The sequence below is a fragment of the Mastigoproctus giganteus genome, chromosome 11 (assembly GCF_048544385.1).
Source record: "Mastigoproctus giganteus isolate SK-2022 chromosome 11, ASM4854438v1, whole genome shotgun sequence".
NCBI classification, from domain to species: Eukaryota; Metazoa; Arthropoda; class Arachnida; order Uropygi; family Thelyphonidae; genus Mastigoproctus; species Mastigoproctus giganteus.
The window spans coordinates 112,576,979-112,602,084 of record NC_143585.1 but is presented as its reverse complement, the minus strand read 5'-3'; the positions used below and the strand labels follow the sequence as shown (position 1 = coordinate 112,602,084).

General features: G+C 35.5%; 1 protein-coding gene across 6 annotated transcripts in view; it reads left to right on the top strand.

The window, feature by feature from the left end:
* LOC150078357 (receptor expression-enhancing protein 1-like) overlaps window positions 1-25,106 on the top strand; it is a 307,490-nt gene that overhangs the window by 207,570 nt on the left and 74,814 nt on the right. For all 6 annotated transcript variants that reach the window (XM_090385094.1, XM_090385092.1, XM_090385093.1 and 3 more), the window contains one exon: window positions 20,552-20,666. In XM_090385094.1, coding sequence (XP_090241220.1) covers window positions 20,552-20,666 — 115 coding nt within the window. The remainder of the gene's footprint in view (window positions 1-20,551; window positions 20,667-25,106) is intronic.

The window sequence follows — 25,106 nt, the reverse complement described above, 5'->3', positions numbered from 1 at the left end:
CAGGAGCTGTTTCCCATTCTACAGAATGCAGTTTCTATACTGCAGAATTGTATGTGATAAAACAAGTTGCCATTTCAACCAAACTCTGACATATGTAGACTCCTTAAATGCCCTTACCACCCTTTAATCTCCCTTTCATCCCACCTTGAAACGTATCCCATCACTATCAAACGTGCTCCAGATGGAAACCTTGTGCTAGAGCCTGTGTCATGTTGGTATCCCCTGGAATGAACATGTGTATCATGCCACTAAACATCCTGACAATGGACCTTCCTGTAACCTTGAAGTGCCCTACACTGATTACAAATCCATTATTAAAACAGCATGTAGGATTCACTGGTTACAACTGTGGCAATATCAGCCATTCCTATAAAACTCATATTTTTTTTCCTTATGGTTCAGAACTCTCCTCAGTGTTCATTCTGCTGCTCCCAGCCAAGAATCAAACATATTCTCATTGAATGGCCTCATCAGTCAAGGATTCAGCTTTATCTCTCTATTCAACTTGCAGGAATCCTTAACCTTGTCACACATTCTTGCTAATGATGCAAATCTTGACAAGCTATTTCACTATTTAAGGTGCATAAATTTATATAATCATCTCTGATCATCATAATATGGACAATCTAGTCACAAGTAAATCACGAATCAAGTAGTCACAATCAGGCATAATTTGGCCGAGGGGGCCATTTTTGCCAAACAACCTCAAACACAACAACTCTAACATATAGTTCTAACTCATTGCTCTTCACTGTATGTTTAAAAGAGTGATGTCATGTAATAACACAAACACAAGCATTCAAATACATCACATGCAACAATAAAGCTACAGGAACAGCTTAGTTTTCTTTTCACATACTTTGATTTTGCTGTCCATTCTAAGATCCTTATCAAATTCAATCAGGTCCTCTCTAAGGTGCATGCTTGCCAAGCTCTGTAACCCACATATTCAGCACTTCATAAAAGTGCTCTTTCGCTGATCTCACCAAGCAGGTTGCCTATCTTTGGATCCTTTCAAGAAGCTTGGTGTGATCTCCATGTTTGGAGGACTATTCCCTACCTCTACATGCAAATGTTCAATAAATCTTTGATAGGACACCATTCTCCTTGCCACCTGTCTACACTGCTCAGAGGACTTCAAAGGGATTTGAAGTAATGATATGGTGTCTACTCATGGGTACTGGCAGAATATTTTGCAAGGTGGTGGACAGGCTACATTTTTTGTTTATGCCATAATGCTAGGTACTATTTTTAGTACCTAGTAAATAAATAAATTTATTGATGGGCACAGTAAATAAATTTGAGTTTGAAGTGGTATTAGTCAGATCATCAATACTGACATTGTAGTGGCATAGTGTTTAGGGTAAAGTGCCACCTGTGGTCTCCCATAACTGTGCCATCTGTACTCTTGTGAAGTGTACAGGACAGTAAATGCAAGAAATGTGTGGGCATGTTGTATATGTATAGTATTGTGTTGGATTCCGCTGTTTCTCTGGCTTCTTGGACGCAGGGCCCCTAATGGAACCCTATGTTGCCCCCACCACCACTGGGAGGTGAGCCAGGCTGCCCATCATGCTCTGACTGGCCTCTGCCAGGGTCGCCTGAGCTTCCTAGCAGAGGCCACAATAAAAAAAAAAAAAAAAAAAAAATTGTTTTATTTATTTATCATCTGTTATGGCTCTGCTCGAGAGCCACCCCCTGGACAGCAGTAATCTACGGGAGGGGGGGAAGCATGTGGGAATAAATTTTTTGTTCCCCAAATTTTCGAATATGTGCAATATTTTAATTAAGTTGAAGTTTGACTGATTGATTTACAAGCCTACATTTTGTGATCGGTGGGAGAAAGAACTTGTATTTTGAAAGAAAGAATTTGTATTGTTTTAATATTTCAATAAATTAATGAAAATATTAAAAATTGTGTATTACTTCGAAATCCAAAGGTGGTGTACTTGCACCACCTTTGGATTTCGAAGTAAACCAAATTGAAACAAGAATGGTCAGAAGAGTGCCAAAATTTACAATTTTTTTTTACTTTTCTTTCCTCGAGGCCTGTCCAAGTTGTGTTGATGAGCACTGCTTGGTGCAGATCATTAACCATCATCCCAGTCAAAACATCTGCATAGTTTGATATCAGAAGCCATAGTGGTTCCAGAACTGATCCTTATCAGAGTCCATTTCTAATATTAGCTAATCTGAATTAATCACAACTGCCTCTGCCTCCTGCACAGTAGCTATTCTGCAATCTATCATGAAATATTGCCTGTGTTCCAACATGTTCTACCTTATATAGTAACCTTCCATGCAGGACTGAGTAAAATGGTTTGCTGAAATCCAAATAAAGAATGCTGAACTTATTTCTTACATCCAGCTAGAGTGACAGTATCAAAATACTTAACTAGGTTAGTTAAATATGATTTTCCCTTAACAAAACTGTGTTGTGCATCACTCAGAATTTCATTTCTGTCTAAATCAGGGATGTCAAACTCATTTGGGCCCCAGGCCATTTCCCGTATTAGTTTACCTCACATGGGCTGTACACGACCTACAAACCTTGCCATTGCTAAGTCTAAAGACTCTTTTTAATTGCTCAGTTGTTGCTTTTTGCTGATTGAGAATGCACTAATAACTAAAAGGAATAATTTGAAAGGAAATAAAAGTCTGAATAAACAACAGAATGAATAATGAAAAGCAAGTTTATTCCAGATAATACAATATTTCAGCGAGGGAATATACATGAAATTAGGTAATCTAGGCCTTTTTGCTAGACACTTGACTCCATTTGCTTGCAACCAGCTTTGTGAGATTTGGAGTCAAAGGTTGAGAAGACACAACCTTCATTATGGAAGAAAGATTTGCGTCGATTAGCCTTAATCTGTGGGCTGTTTTGTTAGCTTTAGCTTTCATACACGAGAACAGTTGTTCACATAAATATGTGCTCCCAAAGTAACATAGAATATGTGTGGCAAACTTTCTTATCTCTGGTATATTTTTACCCTAAATACCAGTAGATCCCAACTTCTCGGTATTTCTCTTTTAAAATTAAGTCATTTTGCAGATCAATTAGTTCCATTTGTATGGAAATGAGAGCTCTTTCAACATTAAAAGAAAAATAATCCATGAAAAGAGAAAAATCTTTTTTGTGCTTGAAATCTTTAATGCACCTATCAAATTCGTCTTTAATCTTTTCTATTCTGTCACCATATTTTGAAAAGGTATAACTTTGACTCTGATTTTTTAGCTGTTCACACATAGAAAAATAAGAAAAGTAAGAGTACCCTCTTTTAATTGATTTTGCCACACAATCAACTTTTTTTGAAAACTAGCCATTGCTTCGTGCATGCCTGTTATCAACTGATCTTTTCCTTGTAGTTTGATGTTTAGATCATTTAAGTGACCTGTAATATCTACTAGGAAGGACAGATCTTGTACCCAAGTCATCCTTCAGAAGCGATACATCCTGACCTTTCATTTCTAAGAACAGTATTATTTCTTCCAAAATAAAAAAAAACCTCTTTAGTACATTGTGGCAAGACAACTAATGAACCTGTAGTATGGCAGCCCTTCAAATTCACTTTGCAACTCCTTAAGAACGAGAGCAAACTGGCGGTGATTCAGTTCTCTGGACCAGATGAAGGTCACAGTTTTGTCCACAGTCTTGAGCATATTTGCAGTATTTTCAAACACTCAACTTGCTGGTGAATAATGCAGTGGAAAGATTGCAATTTTTGTTTGTCCATATACTCATCCTTCAGTTTTGCTTTTAGTGTTGATACAAATCCTTTGACTTTACCTGCCATTGCTGGAGTGCCATCGATAGTCACAGCCACTAGTCTCTTGAGAGGAAGCTTCTATTTCTCCAGAATGCTCCATACGGCATCACAAATGTCTTTCCCAGTAGTAATAGTTCCATGGACGGGAATCATTTACAAAAACTCTTCAGTTACTTTCAAATTGTCATCACAAGCTTGAAGAAACAGTGCCACATCTTGAATATCGTTACTTTCACCAAGTGAAATTGAAAAACATTGAAACGTTGCAGATACTTCCTGTAGTTGTTCACAAAAGTTGTCTGCTATCTCAGTTGCCCTTTCAGTCACTGTTTCTTGACAACGAAATTTCTTGGAACACTTTAACATTTCTGGGACAGACGTTTTCAGTTACTTTTATCATGCATTCCTTAACTATGGAGCCTGAAAGGTTTGGAATGTTTTGCCAGTAAATAGCTGATTAAATAACTGGCTTTCACTACCGATTCACTGCTTTCGTTAATTTTTGTAATTACATTTTGCTGCCTTTGAGGTGAGTTCTTCATATCCTTTAGTTTTTATTCTCTTAATTTACGCCCAAAGCGGGAAAATTTTTCTTTGTGAATTGTATCATAATGTCGTTTGATATTATACTCTTTGATGACATTAATCAATTCATTGCAAATAATATACACAGTTTTACCTTTTACCTCTATGCAAAAGTAACTCAATTCCCATCTTACTTGGAATTGTCTCCCCTCATCAACAACCTTTCTTTTTCTGATTGACTCGGAAAGCAGAATCACGTGTATATAAGAGTCGCAACACAAAATTGTTTGCTTACTGACTTTATTAAATAGAAATGGCAACACAAATATTAGCTCAATCACATTACAATGTAACCGACTCGAACAGTATGAAAGCCGCAGTAAAACAGCATGCGAAACGATTGCTTAAATAGGCAATGGAAAATTCTGGAAATTGCACAATCACAGAAAGCAGTGGAAAGCTGTAGAAACATATTTTAGAAATGGCATTTTCCATGGAGGCAGTGTGGACTACCAGTTTGACACCCCTGTTCATATCTACATGGATTTGAACTGTTCTTTTATCCATAATTTAGAACCATGTTTATGTATTGTTGATAAATTAGCACATCCCCAATACAAAGGAATCGCTACCGAGTCTAGAGATGCTTTCATAATGAGCTTAATGGTTCAGTGCCTCTTGCCACTTCTCTCAAAATTACTGGGTATATATAACATCATCTTTGGGATCCTTACTTGGTTTCAGGCTCGAAAGTTTGTCTAATAAACAGTCTTCTGTAATTTCATATCACTGATTTCATACTGATCATCCTCACTTGCAAAGCCTCTCCTCATAAAGGATATTTAATCTGTAAAGATCAATGCAAAGTGCCTGATCAGTTTATTAATAGTGTCAGCTTTCCCACACACATTATGCAAGTGTTCAATCTGATTTGTTCTTTTCTTTGCATTCACGTACATGGAAAAGCTGCTTGTTCCCATTTTTTGCTCCTAGCTAGTGATTTTTCATACTTAGCTTTTACCAGCCTAAACGTTTCTGTGGTTTCATTACAGATCAACTTGTTTGTCGTAGGTTTAAGTATTTATCATTGCTTTGTAAATTTCTCATATCAACTTTTTCTGAATGAAAAAGTTGTTATACTGGCCAGCTCTGCATTCATCCATCTTAGCATCCTTCTTTTGCTGTATTTTCTTAATTTTGTGTGTGCATTCATGGCTTCCGTGACAATTGCTTTGAAGGTATTCTATGTTTCTAATATATTTTCCCTAACTGCTAACTGCACATTGATGGAGGCCTTGTAACATCTTAAAATGCACAATCTCAAATTCAGAAGTCAACTGGATATTTACCTGTGTGTGTTGGGGAGTAGATAATTTGGTTGGGTGGGGGTGGTAGAAGTAATAAATCTATTGAAAAGTGCGAAGATGGAGGCGTAAATTACACAGAATGCCAAAACTAATAGGAGGATAGCAGAAATTAGAGATATTAAAGGTGTGAGAAAGAATGTGAATATCCTATGTGATATAATGAACTAAATAAAATTATAGACTGAATTGGATAGCCAATTAGAGAGAAGGGAACTGTAAAGCAAAAATTATTAGATTAATATACGGAGTAATAGCAAGCATCAGATAAGGGTATTTTGGTTATAAGTCTAAGAAAGAGAGAGAAAAATTATCAATTTAAAATCTGATGTTAGCTAAAAATTATGATGCATAATCAGGTATTTCTTCAAGGGACAACACCAGATCATATATCAAAACTTTTTATAGTTTTGATATATGTTCCTATACTTGTCTATACCTGTGGAAGAAAAGGAAATTTAAAAATAAGTGAGAGCGAACAGGAGGGTAAATAGTAGAACTTCCACAAAACTATGGACAAGATATTCCCAATGCAATGTAGAACAAAATAACTGTTTACAGTGTAACCTGGATGCAGTTATAGGTGGTTATAAGCGAACGATGCAATTTAGTAAAAATTTGGGAGAATATATATATGAAGTTAATGCTAGCAAATGGTATAAGGCAAGGAAGTGAATTGAGGAAAGGAAACTGGTGAATGTGTAGATAAAAAAAGAGAAGATAGCAATGGGTTAAGCCTTTTTTATCTGTACTTTCATCTCTTCCCTTTCCTCAATTCACTCCCTTGCCTTATACCATTTGCTAGCATTAACTTCATATACATATTCTCCCAAATTTTTACTAAATTGCATCATTTGCTTATAACCACCTATTACTCTTCCCCATTCTTTGATTAGATTAAAAATGATTAATCTAATCATTTTTGCTTTACAGTTCCCTTCTCTATAATTGGCTATCCAATTCAACCTAAATTTTGCTTACTTCATTATATCATATTCATGTTCATATTCTTTCGCAAAATACAAATACAAACGAAACTACGAAAGTCCCTAACATACGTAAGAGATACGTTCCAGGACTTCCTACTTTGCCGAGTTTTACGTAACTCGGGAATGACTAGTAACATATTGCTACTGTATTATTATTGACAAATCTGAATTCAGTGCGATACTTGTTAATGTTTGACCATTTTCATACATTCTTATTAGTTTAATTTTCTGATCCAAATCGATTGCTTTCCTTTTCTTGGTGGATTTACTAGTACCGCTGTCACTTATTCTCTTAGTCGACACCATGATAACGGTCAAAATGAAATTTTCTGTAAAGAACTTCACAGGGTTAAGACGAAAACTCACTATTATCACCCCATGCGAGCTCACATTTTACTAAAGCACATTTCTGGAGGTCACCAAAAAACAATAAAAACAATTTGAACTTTCCATTTTATTGGGTATTTCTATTATAAACGGGTAGTGAACTCGATCTTATTGCATTTGCGATACCAATAGCTGGAATTGTGTGGGTTTTTACATTATTATGGTGAAGTGTGTGTCCCGTTCACTGAAATCTTCTGGTACCTGCAATACCAGGGTACCTGCCCACTCACTGATGATAGGCCAATAGCCTTGAAACATGTCTGGGTGGTCGTACTCACTGAGAATAGCGAAGTCATGCTTAATCAAATATTAAGAAAATAACAAATTAAAGGTTTAATAATGTCATTACTGCATAAGGCTTACATTGAAAGGCACATCAACATGGGGCTAGCGCCTCTCAATATATGCCAACAATAATAACATGAGCCATCTGTTTCTGCGAGTTATATGCCAGTCTTACCTTATTAATATATACCAAATATAGTATACATAATAGCTTTAAGATCAATCATTAAGATTAAATTTAAGTTAAGAATAGCATAAATAGCTAGACGTGCAAAAATATGAAACTCTCATTAAAAATACAGTCAGTCCTTGTATAGCACGATAGTTGTGTTCCTAGAAACCCTCACGCAATGCAAAATCGTGCAATATAAACAACAGGCCCTATGGGAAAAATATGGTTAGGTGCCGACCACCCAAGATTGAACACATATGTAACCAAAACATTACCAAACACAATAAATTATCATAATAAAATACGTAAGTATTTTATTACGACTATTATGTAAAAAAATATTGCTAATGCTTTTGCTTCTATCATAAGCAAACTTGTTTTTCGTTTGATTTTCTATCAAAACAGATGACAGCCGTTCCATCTCTTCCAATTCTTTGCGCCTTAATCTAATGGATTTTAATTACACTTTGAGTTGTTCCTGCTGTGAAAGTTGCTTTTATTTTCTCTACATTCTTTGTAATTTCCGGCGTTGCCTCATTTAGGCCTGTAGCACATGCAATATCACATGGTCTTTCATTTCACTCAAAGCGTTTCACAATTTCATATTTTTTCTCTATCGACAGAGGAAGACTGGCCATAAGCCTTACCGGGGAAACCCCGGTGGGCTGGAGGCTGGTGTGATTTTGGCCATATGGTGTGATTTTGGAAAATAAATGTGCTTTAGTAATAGCGTTCATAGCGTGTCTCTGCATTTACGGTGTTGTTTATTCAGTTGCTACACGCGTGCAGCTTTGTTTATGTGTATTAAGTGTGCCTCCTCATCCTGTAATTGTGCTTTATTCCCTAAAAATGAGTAAAGTACTTAAAAGGTGTGAAAAGGAAGCATCCTGGTGAAGACACTACAGATTCAGAGAGAAAAAGAAAAGCAATATTGCAGGATGAGGAGGCACACTTAATACACATAAACAAAGCTGCACGCGTGTAGCAACTGAATAAACAACACCGTAAATGCAGAGACACGCTATGAACGCTATTACTAAAGCACATTTCTGGGGGTTACACCATAAAACAATAAAAACAATTTCCAGTTGCATTGCTGCTAATGGAATCCGTTATAAACTGGTAGTAAACTCGATCTAATTGCATTTGCGATAATACCAATTGCTGGAATTGTGTGGGTTTTTATGTTATTATGGTTAAATGTGTTTCCCCTTCATTGGTGTAAAAAAACATAAATACATTTTCAGAATCTTCTCTTCATTCCTATCGTGTTGCATTCAGTTGGGGTGATTCCGTGTTCGACTGCCATTTCTTGTAAACACAAAGGCAAATCGTGCATAAGCGAATTCGGTTCATGTTATATATGATATCGTTCCCCTATTTATAACTTGTGTATGATCAAATTCGTGTAGTGTAAACACGTGTTATACGAGGACTGACTGTATATGCGAACGGTTGACTGGCAAAATATCACTGCTAGCCCTACAAATAGCTTTACTCTTACATTAATAGAATATTTACATGAGTGTTTCTGTTTCTGTAGCTTAATGGGCTGGAATAAGCAAAGTAAGGGCATAAGCTCAAGAAATAGGTGAAAGGAAAAGGCAACAGAGGATAGTAGGAGCTCCTCAATTTCCCTAGAATTACTCTAATAGATTTTGAGGCATAAGATATAAGAGTTAGATAGCAAATAGATAAAAGTAGAGGCATAGACTGCAAACTACTTCGGAAAATTACCGGGGTGTAAATTCCTGTGCCATAGATGGGTTCCTGGTAATTCATTGTGTAAAGAGACTTGCATCAATTCCACTAAGATTAAACGACTTAAATGAACATCGTGGTAAAAGCTATTATCAAGCTCCGCAAAACAATCTTTCAGAAAAAGATTGTTTTGCGGAGATTGAAAATTTTACCGAAACATCAGAGCCATCAAAAATGTGGACTGTCCCGAGCTACAGTGTGAAACAAAAGAAAGTTCAAAGCTCCCACTACTGACACATGCAATTTGAGCAATAGCATTCACCAATCGCAAGGGATAAGTAAAAGAATCTGTTTACTAGTATATCGCATGAAAATTAAAGAAAGGTTTTGAATGAATATTATAATGCATATTATAGGGTTATCCCTTATGATAAGTATTACTGGGATAATTTAATAGACTTGTGTTTATTTAATTGTTTCATCGTCAATGGAAGTGCTGTTTATAGGCAACATACGGGTATAGCTTTGCTTATTCCGGCCCATTAAGCTACAGAAACACTCATGTAAATATTCTATTAATGTAAGAGTAAAGCTACATGTAGGGCTAGCAGTTATATTTTGCCAGTCAACCATTCATATATATTTTTAATGCAAGTTTCATATTTTTGCATGTCTAACTATTTATGCTATTCTTAACTTAAATTTAATCTTAATAATTGATCTTAAAGCTATTATGTATACTATATTTAGTATATAGTATCGGTGTAAATACACCATAGTTTACCCATATATTTGAACTACGTATATAGCGTAGAGGGCATCGTTTTAATTGTATCTCATAATGTGTACACATTAGTAGCTGTCTCGTTATGAAGGCAACCACATTATGAGATACAATTAAAACGATGCCCTCTACGCTACAAACGTAGTTCAAATATATGGGTTAACTATCATGTATTCACACCGATACTATATAGTTAATTATCAAAACCCATAAGGATTATGCCCTGTGCATTTAACTTTCCAAATACAACTATATTTAGTATATATTAATAAGGTGAGACTGGCATATAACTTGCAGAAACAGATGGTTCATGTTATTATTGTTGGCATATATTGAGAGGTGCTAGCCCCACGTTGACGTGCCTCTCAGTGTAAGCCTTATGCAGTAATGACATTGTTATACTGTTAATTTGTTATTTTATTAATATTTGATTAAGCATGACTTTGCTAATTATAGTGAATATTAAGGGCCTTGTATTTTATGGTTATGCACTTATCTTAGGCTATATTGTTAAAAAATTAAAAACATATCTCCTTTGTCTTAAGTTACTTTGTTAAAATTTCATACTGGGCTTTTTGCCTTCATTTTTAATTCAAACTTTCATTCAAATTTCCTTTAACAGGATTTAATCGGTATTTTTTTAGCGTTTTAACTTTATTTGTTTTTATTTATGTTTGAATTTTATTTCTTCCTTTTGGTCTCTGTCGGGTCGGCTTATTATTATATGTTTTGTACGTATACATCATAACAGAAACGAAATCCCTGTTATTGTGTTGGCTCCTACGGTTTTGGCTGCCCAACCCCTTGAAGACGTAGTCCAAGTCCTGGGACTCACTGCATTGAGTACTACTTTTGTTATCATTATTATTATGTTAATCTTAATTTCATTTAATTTCAGGTAACCTTGCCGGCATTTTCAATTTTTTTCCATTTTAAATACACTTGACAGGTCAGTACTCCTACCCAGTACAATGATAAAATACATTTGTCTATATATACAAAGGGTACTAGGAAAGTTTTGCAATATGACGCAACAATAAATCACAGGAAGCTGCTTGTTGCTGCAAGTTGAGACATGTTCATACGTGCATAGTAGCCGCCACGCCAAGTCGATGGGCTCAGTTATTCATTAGTAGTGAGTGTAAAGTGCTTGCGATGGCATCGTGGTCACGAACTGAGATAAGGACAGTTTTGCGGTATAATTTCGTGCGTGGTTTAACCATAGACCATTGCTTAGAAGAAATGACTCTTGCTCTAGATGATGATTGTCCACATCATACAACGATATTCAGGTGGTATAGAGAATTCCAAAGGGAAAATTTCACTCTGGAGGATTCTGAGAGGCCGGGAAGGCCACGAACGTCAGTTACGGAGGAAAATGTTACTGCTGTGAGGAAAATGCTTGACGAAAACAGGCGAGTGACTTACCAACAGATAGAGGATACTTTGGGCCTAAATGCACCAGCAATTCGTTCGATTCTGCAAGATCATTTGCACGTGAAGAAACTTTGTTCTCTCTGGGTGCCGCATCAACTGACTGAAGAGCAGATGACACGACGTGTGACTTGGTGTCGGGAGACGTTAAAAAAGTTTGATAAGGGACAATCTCGCTATGTGAACAACATCGTGACAGGTGACGAGACTTGGCTGTACTATTACGATCTGCCGACCAAGGCTCAAAACAAAGTTTGGGTCTTTGATGATGACGACACACCCGTAATTGTCAGAAAATCCCGATCTGTAAAGAAGAAAATGATAGCTGTATTTTTCAAATCGAGTGGAATTGTGGAACGTGTCGTTTTGGACACGCAAAAGACAGTCACAGCTAAGTGGTATACTGAACAATGCCTGCCTAAAGTCATTGGATCTATGAAGAACCTGCGGCCAAAGTCAAGAATGGACACCTGGTACCTCCATCACGATAATGCTCCAGCTAACCACGCCAAAGCCTGCACCGAATATTTGACCACAGCAGGACTGAAACTTCTCGAGCACCCTCCCTACAGTCCAGACCTTGCTCCCTGCGACTTTACACTGTTCCCGCATGTGAAAATGAAGCTAAAAGGGAGGCGGTTTTCCAGTGATGAGGACCTTCTACGGGCTTGGGACAACGAGTGTGCTTTACTCCCTAGTGAAACTTGGCAGAACTGGTTTAAAGATTGGTTTCGGAGGATGGAGAGGTGTATTGAATGTAGAGGAAATTACTTTGAAAAAATTAAATAAACAAAGCTGTATTGCAAAACTTTCCTAGTACCCTTTGTGTGTGTGTGTGTGTGTGTGTATATATATATATATATATATATATATATATATATAGAGAGAGAGAGAGAGAGAGAGAGAGAGAGAAATATATAGAGCCTATAGGTATAGGGTCCAGTCTAAAGTAGTCTATAGTAGTTTAAAGAACTGTCTGTTGAATCGATAGTAAAATTACAAGAAAGTACGTGTACAAAACATGATGTTAACAATGGGAAATTACTTATTGTTTTAATTACAATGATTTTGGTGTTTTCTTCAGGAGTCAACTGCCAAACCAAAGGAAATGTAACAGATAAGTGAGGGCCTCTGTTTCGAACACAAGATATACTCAGTGCCGTTTAAATTACTGTGATAATGAAGTGGATAAAAGCTGGAAAAGAGTGTGAAAGCTGATGTATATCTCGCGGCTGACTCTACAGAGGCGAAAGAAATACTAATAAAAATAACTATAATAATAACAACTGTCGTGAAAGTGAAAAAACTAAGAATATAATATTCGAAGATAGAAAGAAAAGTGATGAGAAGAAAGTGACGAAGCGAAGAGTGACAAAGATGGTAAATCATAACCCCGAACCACAACCACTCTTCCTCATAATACTATTTGCAACTAGGCACTTTAAATGGGACCTGATTATGGCCTATAAGGTTCCTGAGGAGATAATAAAACAAATGAAGCTTTTTACTTATATATAATTCCAGAACTAAAGGCATTAACCCTATTTACTTTCCTTCTTGAGTGCAATTAGGTTTTCGAAAGCAATCAAGATGCTATTTTCTACTATATTCTCTGTTTTCGCCTTACAATAAGTTCAGCGTCTATATCACACTACTTTACAGTTAATTCTCTATGCTTTCCTGGGATGCATGCTACATGCATTTAATCCATTCTCACCCAATCATAATTATACGTTCTATTACTTCCAGTGTCCTACACATGAGGTCACTTTACCTCTAAATATACACGCCAACAATTAGCTGGAATCTCTCTCATTTGGAATCTCTTATGCTGCTTACTGGCACACACTCCTCGGCCCTCTCCCCAGCTTCATGGCATTTTAGTAAGTACCACCTTGAACCACTAATTTATTTTAATTCCATCTCATTCTTTCTTCTCATCGCTTTTCTTTATCTCTTCCAATATTATTTTCTTAGTTTTTTTCACTTTCACGCCAGTTGTTATTATAGTTATTGTTATTAGTATTTCTTCTGCCTCTGTAGGGTGAGCCATGAGATATACGTAAGCTTTCACACTCTTTTCCCGCTTTTATTCACTCCGTTAACACAGTAAGACAGATAAGCAAGTAATTGCTTATCTGTCTTACCGTGTTAAGTAAGTAATTGCAACAATAAGTAATTTCACATTACTAATTTCATGTTTTTTACAGGTACTTTCTTGCAATTTTTCTTTACAAGTACTTCCTTGTAATTTTACTATGGATTCAAAAGATAGTTCTTTAGACTACTCTGCACCCTATACCTATAGGCAGTGTCGTAGGAACGCCTTGGCATTGGGGCAGGTGCCAAGGGTGCCACTGACAGGCCACATCAGTACAGTGCCAAGCTATTTCGACACCCTAGGCTAGCTGATGAAATGGCGCCCCTCGATGATGTCGAATCAAGATGATAGCACAGGGAAGGTGAAAATTAATTTTCATACGGCGATTCAAGCCTGCATGCATCTGAGTACGTACTGCATAGCATCATAGATCTATTTGCTGTCCAGAATGTAACTTTGGAGGGACCAATCAGGCGATCGCTTCATCAGCGCATGCTCGAATGCATAGGAGTTCGCAATTCAAGCATAGTGTACAAACTGAATAAGTTATAAGTTATAGTGTTTTTGTGATTGCTGTATAAACAGGTAATTGGGAATATTGTGATTTTTAATTTAAATAAAATAGTAAAGGCCAAATTAATTTTAGACATGCTGCCAAAGAAAAAAAGTGAACATCAGTTACTGTGTCACCTCTTTACTGCATAAAGAGGATATTAGAAAAAAAAACATTCCGCTAGTTTACAAAACTGGATTGCAATAAGCCACTCCAAACCTGAAAGTGACAAAGAAAACTAACATGATTCGAGTGAAGATGAAACAAATGATGATGCCACTGATGCTGATGTGGAAGTCCAAGAAAAAGCTCAAACAGTTGAAGTTCTTTTAAAAGAATTAGAAAGTGTGGACATAACCAACAACAGTTGGCAGAAGAAAATGATGGCAGCATTAACATTAATACAGAACATGTATGTCTGAATTTTAATGATCTGACCACATGGAACTTTAATACCCACAAAACAGATCTCTTATGATGCAACACGGTCCCGAACATAGTCTTAAATACGTATCCTGTCACTAATGGCCAATGTTTCAATAATTCATGGAAATACAAAAATGAAGGTATTGAAAAAAAAAAAAAAAAAAAAAACAGAGAGGAAATGGTTATTTTATTGCAAACACAAAGATGCAATATATTGTTTTCTGTGCCTCTTATTTGTATCTGACACAAATAATGTTCCATTTTGAAGCTCAGATGGATTTAAGGATTGGAAACATCTAAATCCAAATGTTCTTTTTCATGAGAATTCATTACAACACATAAACAATTTCACAAAATGGAAATTGTTAGAAAAGGGTCTTCGAAAAGGTGGACTAAGTGATGACGCTACACAAGCAGCACTAAGAAGCAAATTTTTGAAATGGTGTCATATATTGAAAATAATATCGAAATGTATATTGTTCTGTGCTGAAAATAAATTGTCATTTTGTGGACATGCTAGTAATATCGATACCGAAGAAAAAATTTGTGGCATATTTTAAAACTTGATAAAATTTGTCAGCCAATTTGATGTTGGTATGAAAAATGCTCTGGAATCGCATATTAAACACCACACTAATTATTTATCTCCAGAAATTTAGAATGAATTCATTAATTTATTAGCAACAAAAGTACAGTCAGTCCTCGTATAGCATGATGGTTGTGTTCCTAGAAACCCTCGTGCAATGCAAAATCGTGCAATATAAACAACAGGCAATACGGGGAAAACAGGGTTACGTGCCGACCACCCAAGATTGAACACACATTTGTAACCAAAACATTACCAAACACAATAAATAATCATAATAAAATACGTAAGTATTTTATTACGATTATTTATTTATTAATAACGTTAATATTTATTAACTTTATTAAAATTAATAACGTTAATATTAATAACGTATTTATTAATAAAATACGTATTTTATTACGACTATTACGTAATAAAATATTGCTACTGCTTTTGCTTCTATCATAAGCAAACTTGTTTTTTGTTTGATTTTCTATCCAAACAGATGACAGCTGTTCCATCTCTTCCAATTCTTTGTGTCTTAATCTAATGGATTTTAATTACCCTTTGAGTTGTTCCTGCAATGAAAGTTGTTTTTATTTTCTCTGCATTCTTTGTAATTCTCGGCGTTGCCTCATTTAGGTCTCTAGCACGTGCAATACCACACGGTCTTTCATTTTGCTCAAAGCGTTTCACAATTTCATATTTTTTCTCTATTGACAGAGGTGGACTGGCTATAAGCCTTACTGGGGAAACCCCGGTGGGCTGGAGGCCACTGCAATTTTGGCCATAAACCATAGTATGGGCCACTATAAATTTTCCTGGGTAAGAATTTTTGATCCAGTCCGCCTCTGTTTATCGATATTGCTTTTCTTTTTCTCTCTGAATCTGCAGTGTCTTCGCCAGGACACTTCCTTTTCACACCTTTTAAGTATTTTACTCATTTCTAGGGAATAAAGCACAATTACAAAACGAGGAGGCACGCTTGATACACATAAACAAAGCTGCGCGGTATACAAATAAACAACACCGTAAAAAGCAGAGATTAACACCTCACATTTTACTAAAGCACATTTCTACGGGTTACTACCATAAAACAATAAAAACAATTTTCAGTTGCGTTTCTGCGAGTGCAATCTGTTATAAACTGGTAGTAAACTCGATCTAATTGCATTTGCAATTATACTGATAGCTGGAATTGTGTTGGTTTTTACGTTATTATGATAAAATGTGTTTCCCCTTCACTGATATAAAGTTATAATCGGTTGGGGTGATTCTTTGTTCGACTACCATTTCTTGTAAACACAAAGGCGAATCGTGCATAAGCGAATTCGGTTCATGTTATATAAGATATCGTTCCACTATTTATAAATCATGTATGATCGAATTCGTGTAGTTGTAAACACGTGTTATACGAGGACTGACTGTACAAAGTGAAATAATTTAAAATAACTAAATGCCACAAGGCATAATATGTTAAGTGTAAGAGTTTTATATCTGTATAATATTGGTGTAGATACACCATTGATAACTCTTAAAAAAAAAACTACGATAGTAGTGTGGGAGGCATAATTTCCTCTGTATCTGATATTGTGCTCGGTGATAGGCCAACAGCTTTGAAACATTGCCTTTTCACTTCCACGTATCTCATATTGTGCTCGATGATAGGCCAACAGCTTTGAAACATTGCAGTTTCGCTTCCACAAAACAACAGATGACCGCTTGTCAGGATAAAGGAAAACCACTCTCTTCTAAATCTCTAACAGGGTGCTTACAATATAAGGTTGACCAGAGCCTTGGTCTGCCCACTGGCTATGGATACACAGAAAGTATTTGACCAGCTCGACTTCTTGGTATGTGGGACAGGTAGTCGGATAGGTTTTATGGGTTCCACTGAGTTGCAGGTGGTAATCTCTTTATCTTTTAATTTGGGCGTAACAACAACACTATTGCTTGCTTGAAGGCCATGGGTGCGAACGATGTGTACCCAGTTAAGTCTCATAATGCAGTCGTTATATGGAAATTTTCTTCGTTCGTAGAACTAAGAAAATTTTCATTTCCATAAAACAAAGAAATAAAAAAATTTGGTAAAGAATAAAATTCTATTTAGCGAATTCTAAAATTCGGTAAAAAGAAAACATTTATCTCTAAATAGAAAAATTTGCTATAAAGAAGTTTGTTAAACAGAGGTCCGACAGTACTTATTATTTATTATGATTTTACCAATTATCGAAAAAAGGCGTGTAGCCACGAATTTGCCAAGGGTGCCGAAAACCTAGTTACGCCTCTGCCTATAGGCTCTATATATTTTTATCTATATTCTTTATAGTTGCTAGTTTATTCTACTATTAATGTAGTAATTTAGAACTATAATCCTTATACTTTTCACACTCTTTTATACCTTTCATACTCTTTACCCCCTCTCTTAATAACATAATATTATATATGTGCATGTATTCTCCTTTCTGATATTAAAAGTCATGCATTTAAAATTTTTTGACTTTTTTTCCTTATCATCCAACTTAATTTCCCAATTTCTTCCTGCTGTTGATTCCTGTTAATTTCAACCCTCTGATATTATCTGGTTCATTGTAATGATCAGATCTGGATTACTCTTGTGCCTAGTATTTTCTCTAACATCTGATACAAAAAATAGCCATCTAGTTTATTTAAAAAAAATTATTGCCATGATGATTTTCCCTCCCACCTACTCTAACCAATAAGGGACAAATTGAAATCACTCATTATAAGACATTCACACTTGTTCACCCATTCCACCTGCATGTATAGACTCTCATCATATTCTTTGCAATCTTCTGTTCTGTAGAATATCTACACTCTCATTTTACCTTTGCACCCAGCTACTTCATAACACACAGATTCGCTGCCATCATGCAGAAGCTCTGGATCTGGAAAACCTGTTGTCATTCTCAGGCCTTTTGATAAGAAGCATGATTACCTCCCCTGCATCTATCTTATCTGTCCTTCCTAAATATACACACCATAATGAAACTCACTATCCTTTATTTCCATTAGTCCTATTATGTCCGTGTTGCTTGTCCTAACTAGGATTTCAAATTGACTCATTTTATTTACAGTGCCCCTGACACCTTTGTTAAAGTTATTTAATCTTGTTATCCTATCATTAGCATCCTATTTTTAAACTGCTACTGTCAGCACATCTTGCCGATATCAGCATTTGCATCTACAAACAAGAATATCAGATGTATGCAAGCATTACTTTGACTACATCATCTGACAAACAAGTGTCTATATTACTCCTGTCCTCTCCCCTAATTTTCAGTTTCTCTGAACCTCTAAGGCCTCAACCAACCTTGCACCACCTTTGTTCAAAAATGTTCCATTTTTGTGAAATAGATTCCTTCAATCTCTAGGGCTTGGCTATGCTTATAAATATTCCACCCCAAAAACCTTGAGTAACTCCACAAGGCTTTCAGCATAAAACACCTCCTAAACATTCTGACCTAGCCTGTGACATTTTTTAAGGATGGTCCTATATTTATTCTAGAAATCTTTAGTAACTGCACAATTAATTATTAGTCTATTAATTATTTTATCTGTATTATTAATCATTAGTCTTAGCCCCCCCACAGGAATAATAATCATCCCTTTACCTCCCTTAAAATTTGACAATCTGTTTGTAACAAGACCCCCTGTTTCTACTTGACCACGAAACCTTTTTACAAAAAATGTTTTCTATTTCCCTTACAATGGAATTTTCCAATAATCTAAATCCACTCTTGAACCAGGACAGTAAGTACTTGACTATTCTATTCTGTATCCCAAATTAGTTGTGCATCTTGGCAGGTCACTAGATACTTGAGTCCCTGGCACATCTCCAGAGTATCTAGTAATGAACCAAGTTTTAATTTGAGATCATACGCTCCTTAAACAAAGAAAAGAATAGGCAGATGAGCTAGGATTATCTACTAAATTGACCTTGGAATACAAAGTCAATTTCCATTCCACAGGCTATACAACTGAATGAATTCATGATTCATATATGAATCGCTAACTGCTATTACCATCTGATCTGTCATATGCTCAGATGACGTTTTCAAGGTGAATTTTGTGGTAACCATTATTAAAATAAGAACTAAACTTAGAAAATAATGCAGTAATTAAGCACACAAAACCTTATCTCCTTCTGAACTTTAGAATTTCATTTTATAAAATATTGAAGAGAATTTAACTAGCAGAATTAGCTTTACAAAAGGTAAAAATTAAATTTAAATTTCCATTCCACAGGTTATACAAATGAATGAACTCCTGACTACTGTGCTAAATATAATAATGAAATTAAGCGAAATAAAAAAATAATAAATCTCTTAACCCAAATCTCATACAGTCCTTCAGAATACAATTCATTTGTGCACTGAAGGATACGATAGTAATGTAGGAGGTTTGTGTTAAGAAAAGTGCTTTTTGGGGATGGGGACTTTTTGGTAGAGTTGAGATCAACTTTCTGCATGTAATTACTTTTGAAGATGTTTTGTGAAATTTGATGCACAAATGGTGTTGGGAGAGGAATTCCCTTGTTTACGGATTGGTGATACACGTGGGACAGCATGTTTAGTAGAGGTAGCTTTTTTTTTTGTTATCTAGTAACAGGATAAATTATAGACTCTTACTGAGAACCTGCATTTCTTCTTTCGTTAAGATGTAGTTGCTCTGGTGTGATGCTTCCTACCTGGCTCTGTGGTTGAATGGGTACAGAAGGGGAAAGCAACAGTCAGTAGAATATGTGAGCTAATGTTCTAGAATATTGGATGAAAATGCAAGACTCTAAATGGTGACATTTAGAATCTTGCATACTTCGGAGTTAGTAGAGATCTGCTAACCAAGCCACGCTGTAATGGCTGAAATGGCAGTGATGCATTTCCTATTAGCATGAATTATATTAGTGTGTAAAATAAAACAGAAGTATAGAACATTATAGAACAAATATTCATCAGAAAGAAAAAAAAAATGTGTTCAGTGTAAGCAACCCATTTCCTATCTGTGAATTTCAGATCGATTTGATTTTTCTGATATCCTCATGTGATGAGAATTTTGTTACTGTACCTAACTCTTTTTTCAAGGTTTGAAGTCATATTCTGTAATCTTACTAGGTATAGGCTTTGTAGATATTCTTTCTCTAAATTAGCTTTTTCTTATTAAATCTAATATATCAGCTTTCCTTTGTGAGTTTTTTGCAATGGAGATCCATAACCCAGATCCCACTAAGTATTTTAATTGTTCTCCATGATGAAATTATGTTATATGATGAAGAGGCCCTTATGTATTGTTTTGTTGTAAGGATGTAAGCAGAGCTGTATAACTTTTACTCCATATTGTGCTGTCATTTCACATAAGATGAATATATTTTTAGACATGTATGAATTTATAGTTGAAATGCCACTTTAAAAAAAGGAAGATACATTTTTCTTTCTCAAAGAGTATATTACAGAGCTGTATTTAATTGTTATTAGGGACAAGAAACACTAGTCCAGCATTTACGTAAAAGTTACAGCATGAGTGATCTTGCTGAGGATGGCAGTAGTTCATCCCAGCAGTATTCAACAGCACCTTCAACTGGTCAGTTAGGTAAGAGATTGTTTGTTTGTACATTTTTGAATATTACTAAGTGGCACCAGTGAATTTATGTACATTTTTTGGATAACATATTTAGAAGGCAAAATATAACCTACAATAGGATCATACAAAATACAATAAATTCATGCTTAACATAGTAGAAAAATACCATGTAAAATTAAAAAATTTTAATGTGAATTTTCATAAGTTTCTTAAAATAAAAAAACACGTAAAACATTCTAATTTGCTGGCCCACGCTATATATCTCTAATGTTGTTTATTATACTCGGGCCAGTTATTAGGCCTATAACACACTCCCACTCACCTTTGCACTGGCTTCCTCTGCCAACTGAATGCACTGCCTTATATTTAATATGCTTCTTAATTAATTAAGAGTATAAATTTTTTCCAAAAACAAAATGGTTATGGTCCCACACACTCCCTATTCTGCTGGACTGGTCCCCCCTGTGACTTCTTCCTGTTTCCCAAAAAAATCCAATTAAATGGATGAATTCAAAGATATCATGGTGATTCAAGCTGAATCGCAGAAAGTATTGAACAGTATCATGAAATAAGGGTTTCAAAGAAGCTTCCAACAGTGGAAGAAGCACTGGTGTTGATGTGTAAACTCTGCAGAGTACAACACCAACATGTAACTAACATAAATCTAAATTAATTTTGTTGCTCTAAAATGTTTGGCTGGCATCTCATATGTGAATACAACGAAGAGTGTGAATCAGATCAGTCCCTTGTGCAATGGATGTGGGAAAGTCTTAGATAACCCAGCTGATTTTGATAATGGATTGAACAGGTACTTCACATCAATCTTAATGGGAGAAATTACTCTTCATAGTGAAGAGAGGCTGTGAGACTGAGGCTAAGCAGTATGAAATTTGCAATATTGAAATTAAAGAAGATTGTTTATTAGAAAAATTTTCAAGCATAAAGCAATTAAGGATCCTAGAGTTGATGTTATATACTCTGTATTTTTGCAGGAGGTGGGAAAAGGTTGCCACCTTTTGCCACCTCCTGCAAATTGAGAACCATTGAGCTTAATTATAAGCAGGAGTGCAGTAGCATATGTTCTTTGAGTAGACTGGGGTTCAAGTCCCTGACTGCTAAATACAGTCGATCTGCCAAACTGCACTGGACCAGTGTGGCAGATTATGGTCCATTTCCCTCAGCATGAATCGTTGAGGAGGCTTGCATTGGATTGATAATGGCCACAGTTTACCTTTACCTTTTTATTAGGGCATCATTGGATTTAGCAGAGATTCCTATGGATTCTTTCCAAATTGCAGATGTGTCACCAGTACATAGAGGCAGTTTTAAGAGTATATTTGGTAACTACAAATTGGGCAGTCTGACTTGAGTGGTAGGGTAAAGCAGACAGTGATTAGGAATGCAATACAAGGACAGTTAGATAAGACTGGAACACTGAAGAATGCCAACATGATTTTTTAAAATAATATCAGGTGAAGCTGATCTTGTTAACTATTTTGGAAGTTGCCCACGAGCTGGATGTAGGAAATAATTTCAGTGTTGTGTATTTAAATTTTAGCAAAGCATTTGACTCATTCTTGCATGAAAGGTTACTGTACATACTGTGACACGTTGGGATTGTGGATAAGGTTCTTAATTGAATTATAGGGATGGCAGCACAGCTGGAAGCAGGGTGTGGTCATTAATAGTTGCTCCAGATTGGACTAAGGTTAGGAATAAGTTCTCTCAAGCAGCATTGTCATTTTTTATTTTCTTCACTGACAGCGAAAGGATTCAGGGAATGATGTCAAAATTTGCAGATGATGTAAAGATTGAGACAGTGGCTAATATGCAGCACTGCTTCAGGATTACTTAATAAGCTTCATGGATGGTCAGAAAAGTGGTAGCTATGTTTTAATGCTTCATACTGAAGGATGAGATTGAATTAAAAACAATTGAGTAAGATAGAGATTTAGGAGTTACAATATGGATGAACAATATTTCTGTGTAGTATAGACAGCAACAAAGACAGCTCACGATGTTCTTATGATGGTTTATTGGACTTTTTTTAGTTTTAAGGGGCTAGTTGTCATAATCCCATTTTATTTGTATAAGTCTTTTCTAAGACCGCACTTGGAATGCTATGTCCGAGTATGGAGACTGTTCCTAAAAAAATACCACGAGTTTCTTGAAAGGGTCCAAAGAGCAGCAATCTGTTTAGTGAGATCTGTATGAGTAAAGACTTCAGATATTTGGGCTACAGAATTTGGCAACTAGGCACTTTAAAGGGGACCTGATTATGGCCTATAAGGTTCCCGAGGAGTTATTATTATTATTAGCCATATGGCATAAGGAAGCCTGAGGCTTATGCTGCACCAGCCAAAAAAAATTTCCAAGTTACCCTGAGACCCATACTCACCAGGTGTGAGCCTCTGGAATAAAACAAATGAAGTTTTTTACTTACATGTAATTCCAGAACTAAAGGCCATAAAATGAAAATTGAGGAGAAAGGGACTAGACTTCACTGTAGGAAGTTTTCTTTTAGCCATGTGTTCATTATTAGAGGAGTTACTTCCAATTGGATAGTTGTAGTTGATCGGTGCTGCCCAAAATCCCAACGTACCAATTGCATTTATATATAAAAAAAAAAAGTCCATATCTCAGAAACTGTTTGTGATAAAAAATGTTTTTCATGTTATCAAAACAGCTGCTAAAAACATAAATTTTATTTGAACACATGGAACATGCACATTGCAGTTATGCAAATAGTATATGATAATGTTAATATTTTATGTCATATTAATGTATAAACAACACATTTTATATATATGTATATTAGGTAAGTGTATGAGTAGGGGTGCTGACCTGTTAGGTGTAGTTACAATGGAAAAAATTATTTAAAAAATGCCTGAAAAATAAAAGCAGGTTACATAAAATTAAATGAAATAAATGAAAATATACCAATAGTTTGTAATGGTATAGATCCTAAGATTTTAACTACGTAATCAAGGGCTGGCAGTCAAAATCAAAGGAAATACAGCAAAAAGTAAGGCCTCTCTTTCTGTTATGATATTTACATAGCAGACAAATATATCATAGCCGACTCGACAGAGATCAAAAAGAAAAGGAATAAAAAATAAGACAAATATAATTGTAAAATAAATAAAAGTAAAATGGAAAATTAAGCTAAAATTAATAATAATTAATTCCAGTTAAAGAAAAATTGAATGAATAGCAAACAAACAACCCTACTTGAATTTTAGCAAAGAAAGTGTAATATAAAGACGAAAGGATATAGCCAGAATATGACAACTTGCTGTAGAGCCTGGCAGGAGATGGTGAAATGGGCTGATGGAAGCGAACACACCAAGGCTGTATTGGAGACCAAAGAAGTTAGCCGATAGTTCCCAGCAAATTTATAACCGTTAAAGTAACCTTGTTTATTGTGAGAGGGAAGGAGGAAGGTGTAAATAGGTCAAAGTAAACCTTACTCGTGGACGGGGAATTCGGCAATTAAACATTGAGGAAAATCAATACTTACAAAGTAGCATTGAAAAGACACTAAACTTTGTTGTAGAAGGAAAAAGGAGCAGCAGAAAAATAGTATCTCGAATATTGCTTTCGGCACTCCCTAAGCGCACACGAAATATAAGATGTAGTGTTTAAGAACAGCAAAAAGTAATTGGAAGAAGGGGAATATAATAGTGCTTGGGCAGTCCGGGGTTGCGTAACCCGTACCAATAGTAGGGCCCTGGACATATGCCTCATGTGTTTAAGTCAGTAATGGTATTGTTTTTACAAATATCAGAAATGTCAGAAAAGAAAACAAAGATGAAAACACAGCTAACAAGACATAACTAACAAAATATAATACCCCGTGGTTAGTCAAACCGTTGGCACAAGCTTTCTACACCGTGAGACACGAAAGAGGCCAGGGGATATTTGATTATATAATATGTACATGCCTGAATGTATAAAGATATCGACCAGCAATTATGTTGTTAATATCAATATGGTTGTCAATAATCTTTTTATATTTCATGATATTCAGTGCTTTCCTAAAATGATGATGAAGCCTTCCTTTACAGATAAAGGAAAGCTGAAGGGAATTATTAGTTTGTTATGGAGTAATTTGATTTTATCTAAAAAGAGTTTGTTGTTATTACATATGGTCGCAATTCTGATGCATTAAGAGAGTATTATATTTGAATGCACTTTTTTTGAAATGTTGAGTGTCAATGGGTGAAGCTGACTACATTAAAATTAAAAGCATCTCTTTTATTATATATGTTAATTGCAGTATGTGGGCTGTTGATATTTCTGTCCAAGTCTAAGTAATTAGCTGAATAGTCATTGTCATTAGTTTTCTCCAGAGTATGTTTTGGAGGATAAATGCCAGCAAAGTCCTGTAGAAATGTAGGGTAGTTGATTACTAAAAAGTCATCTATATATCTGTAAATCTTTGTCTGA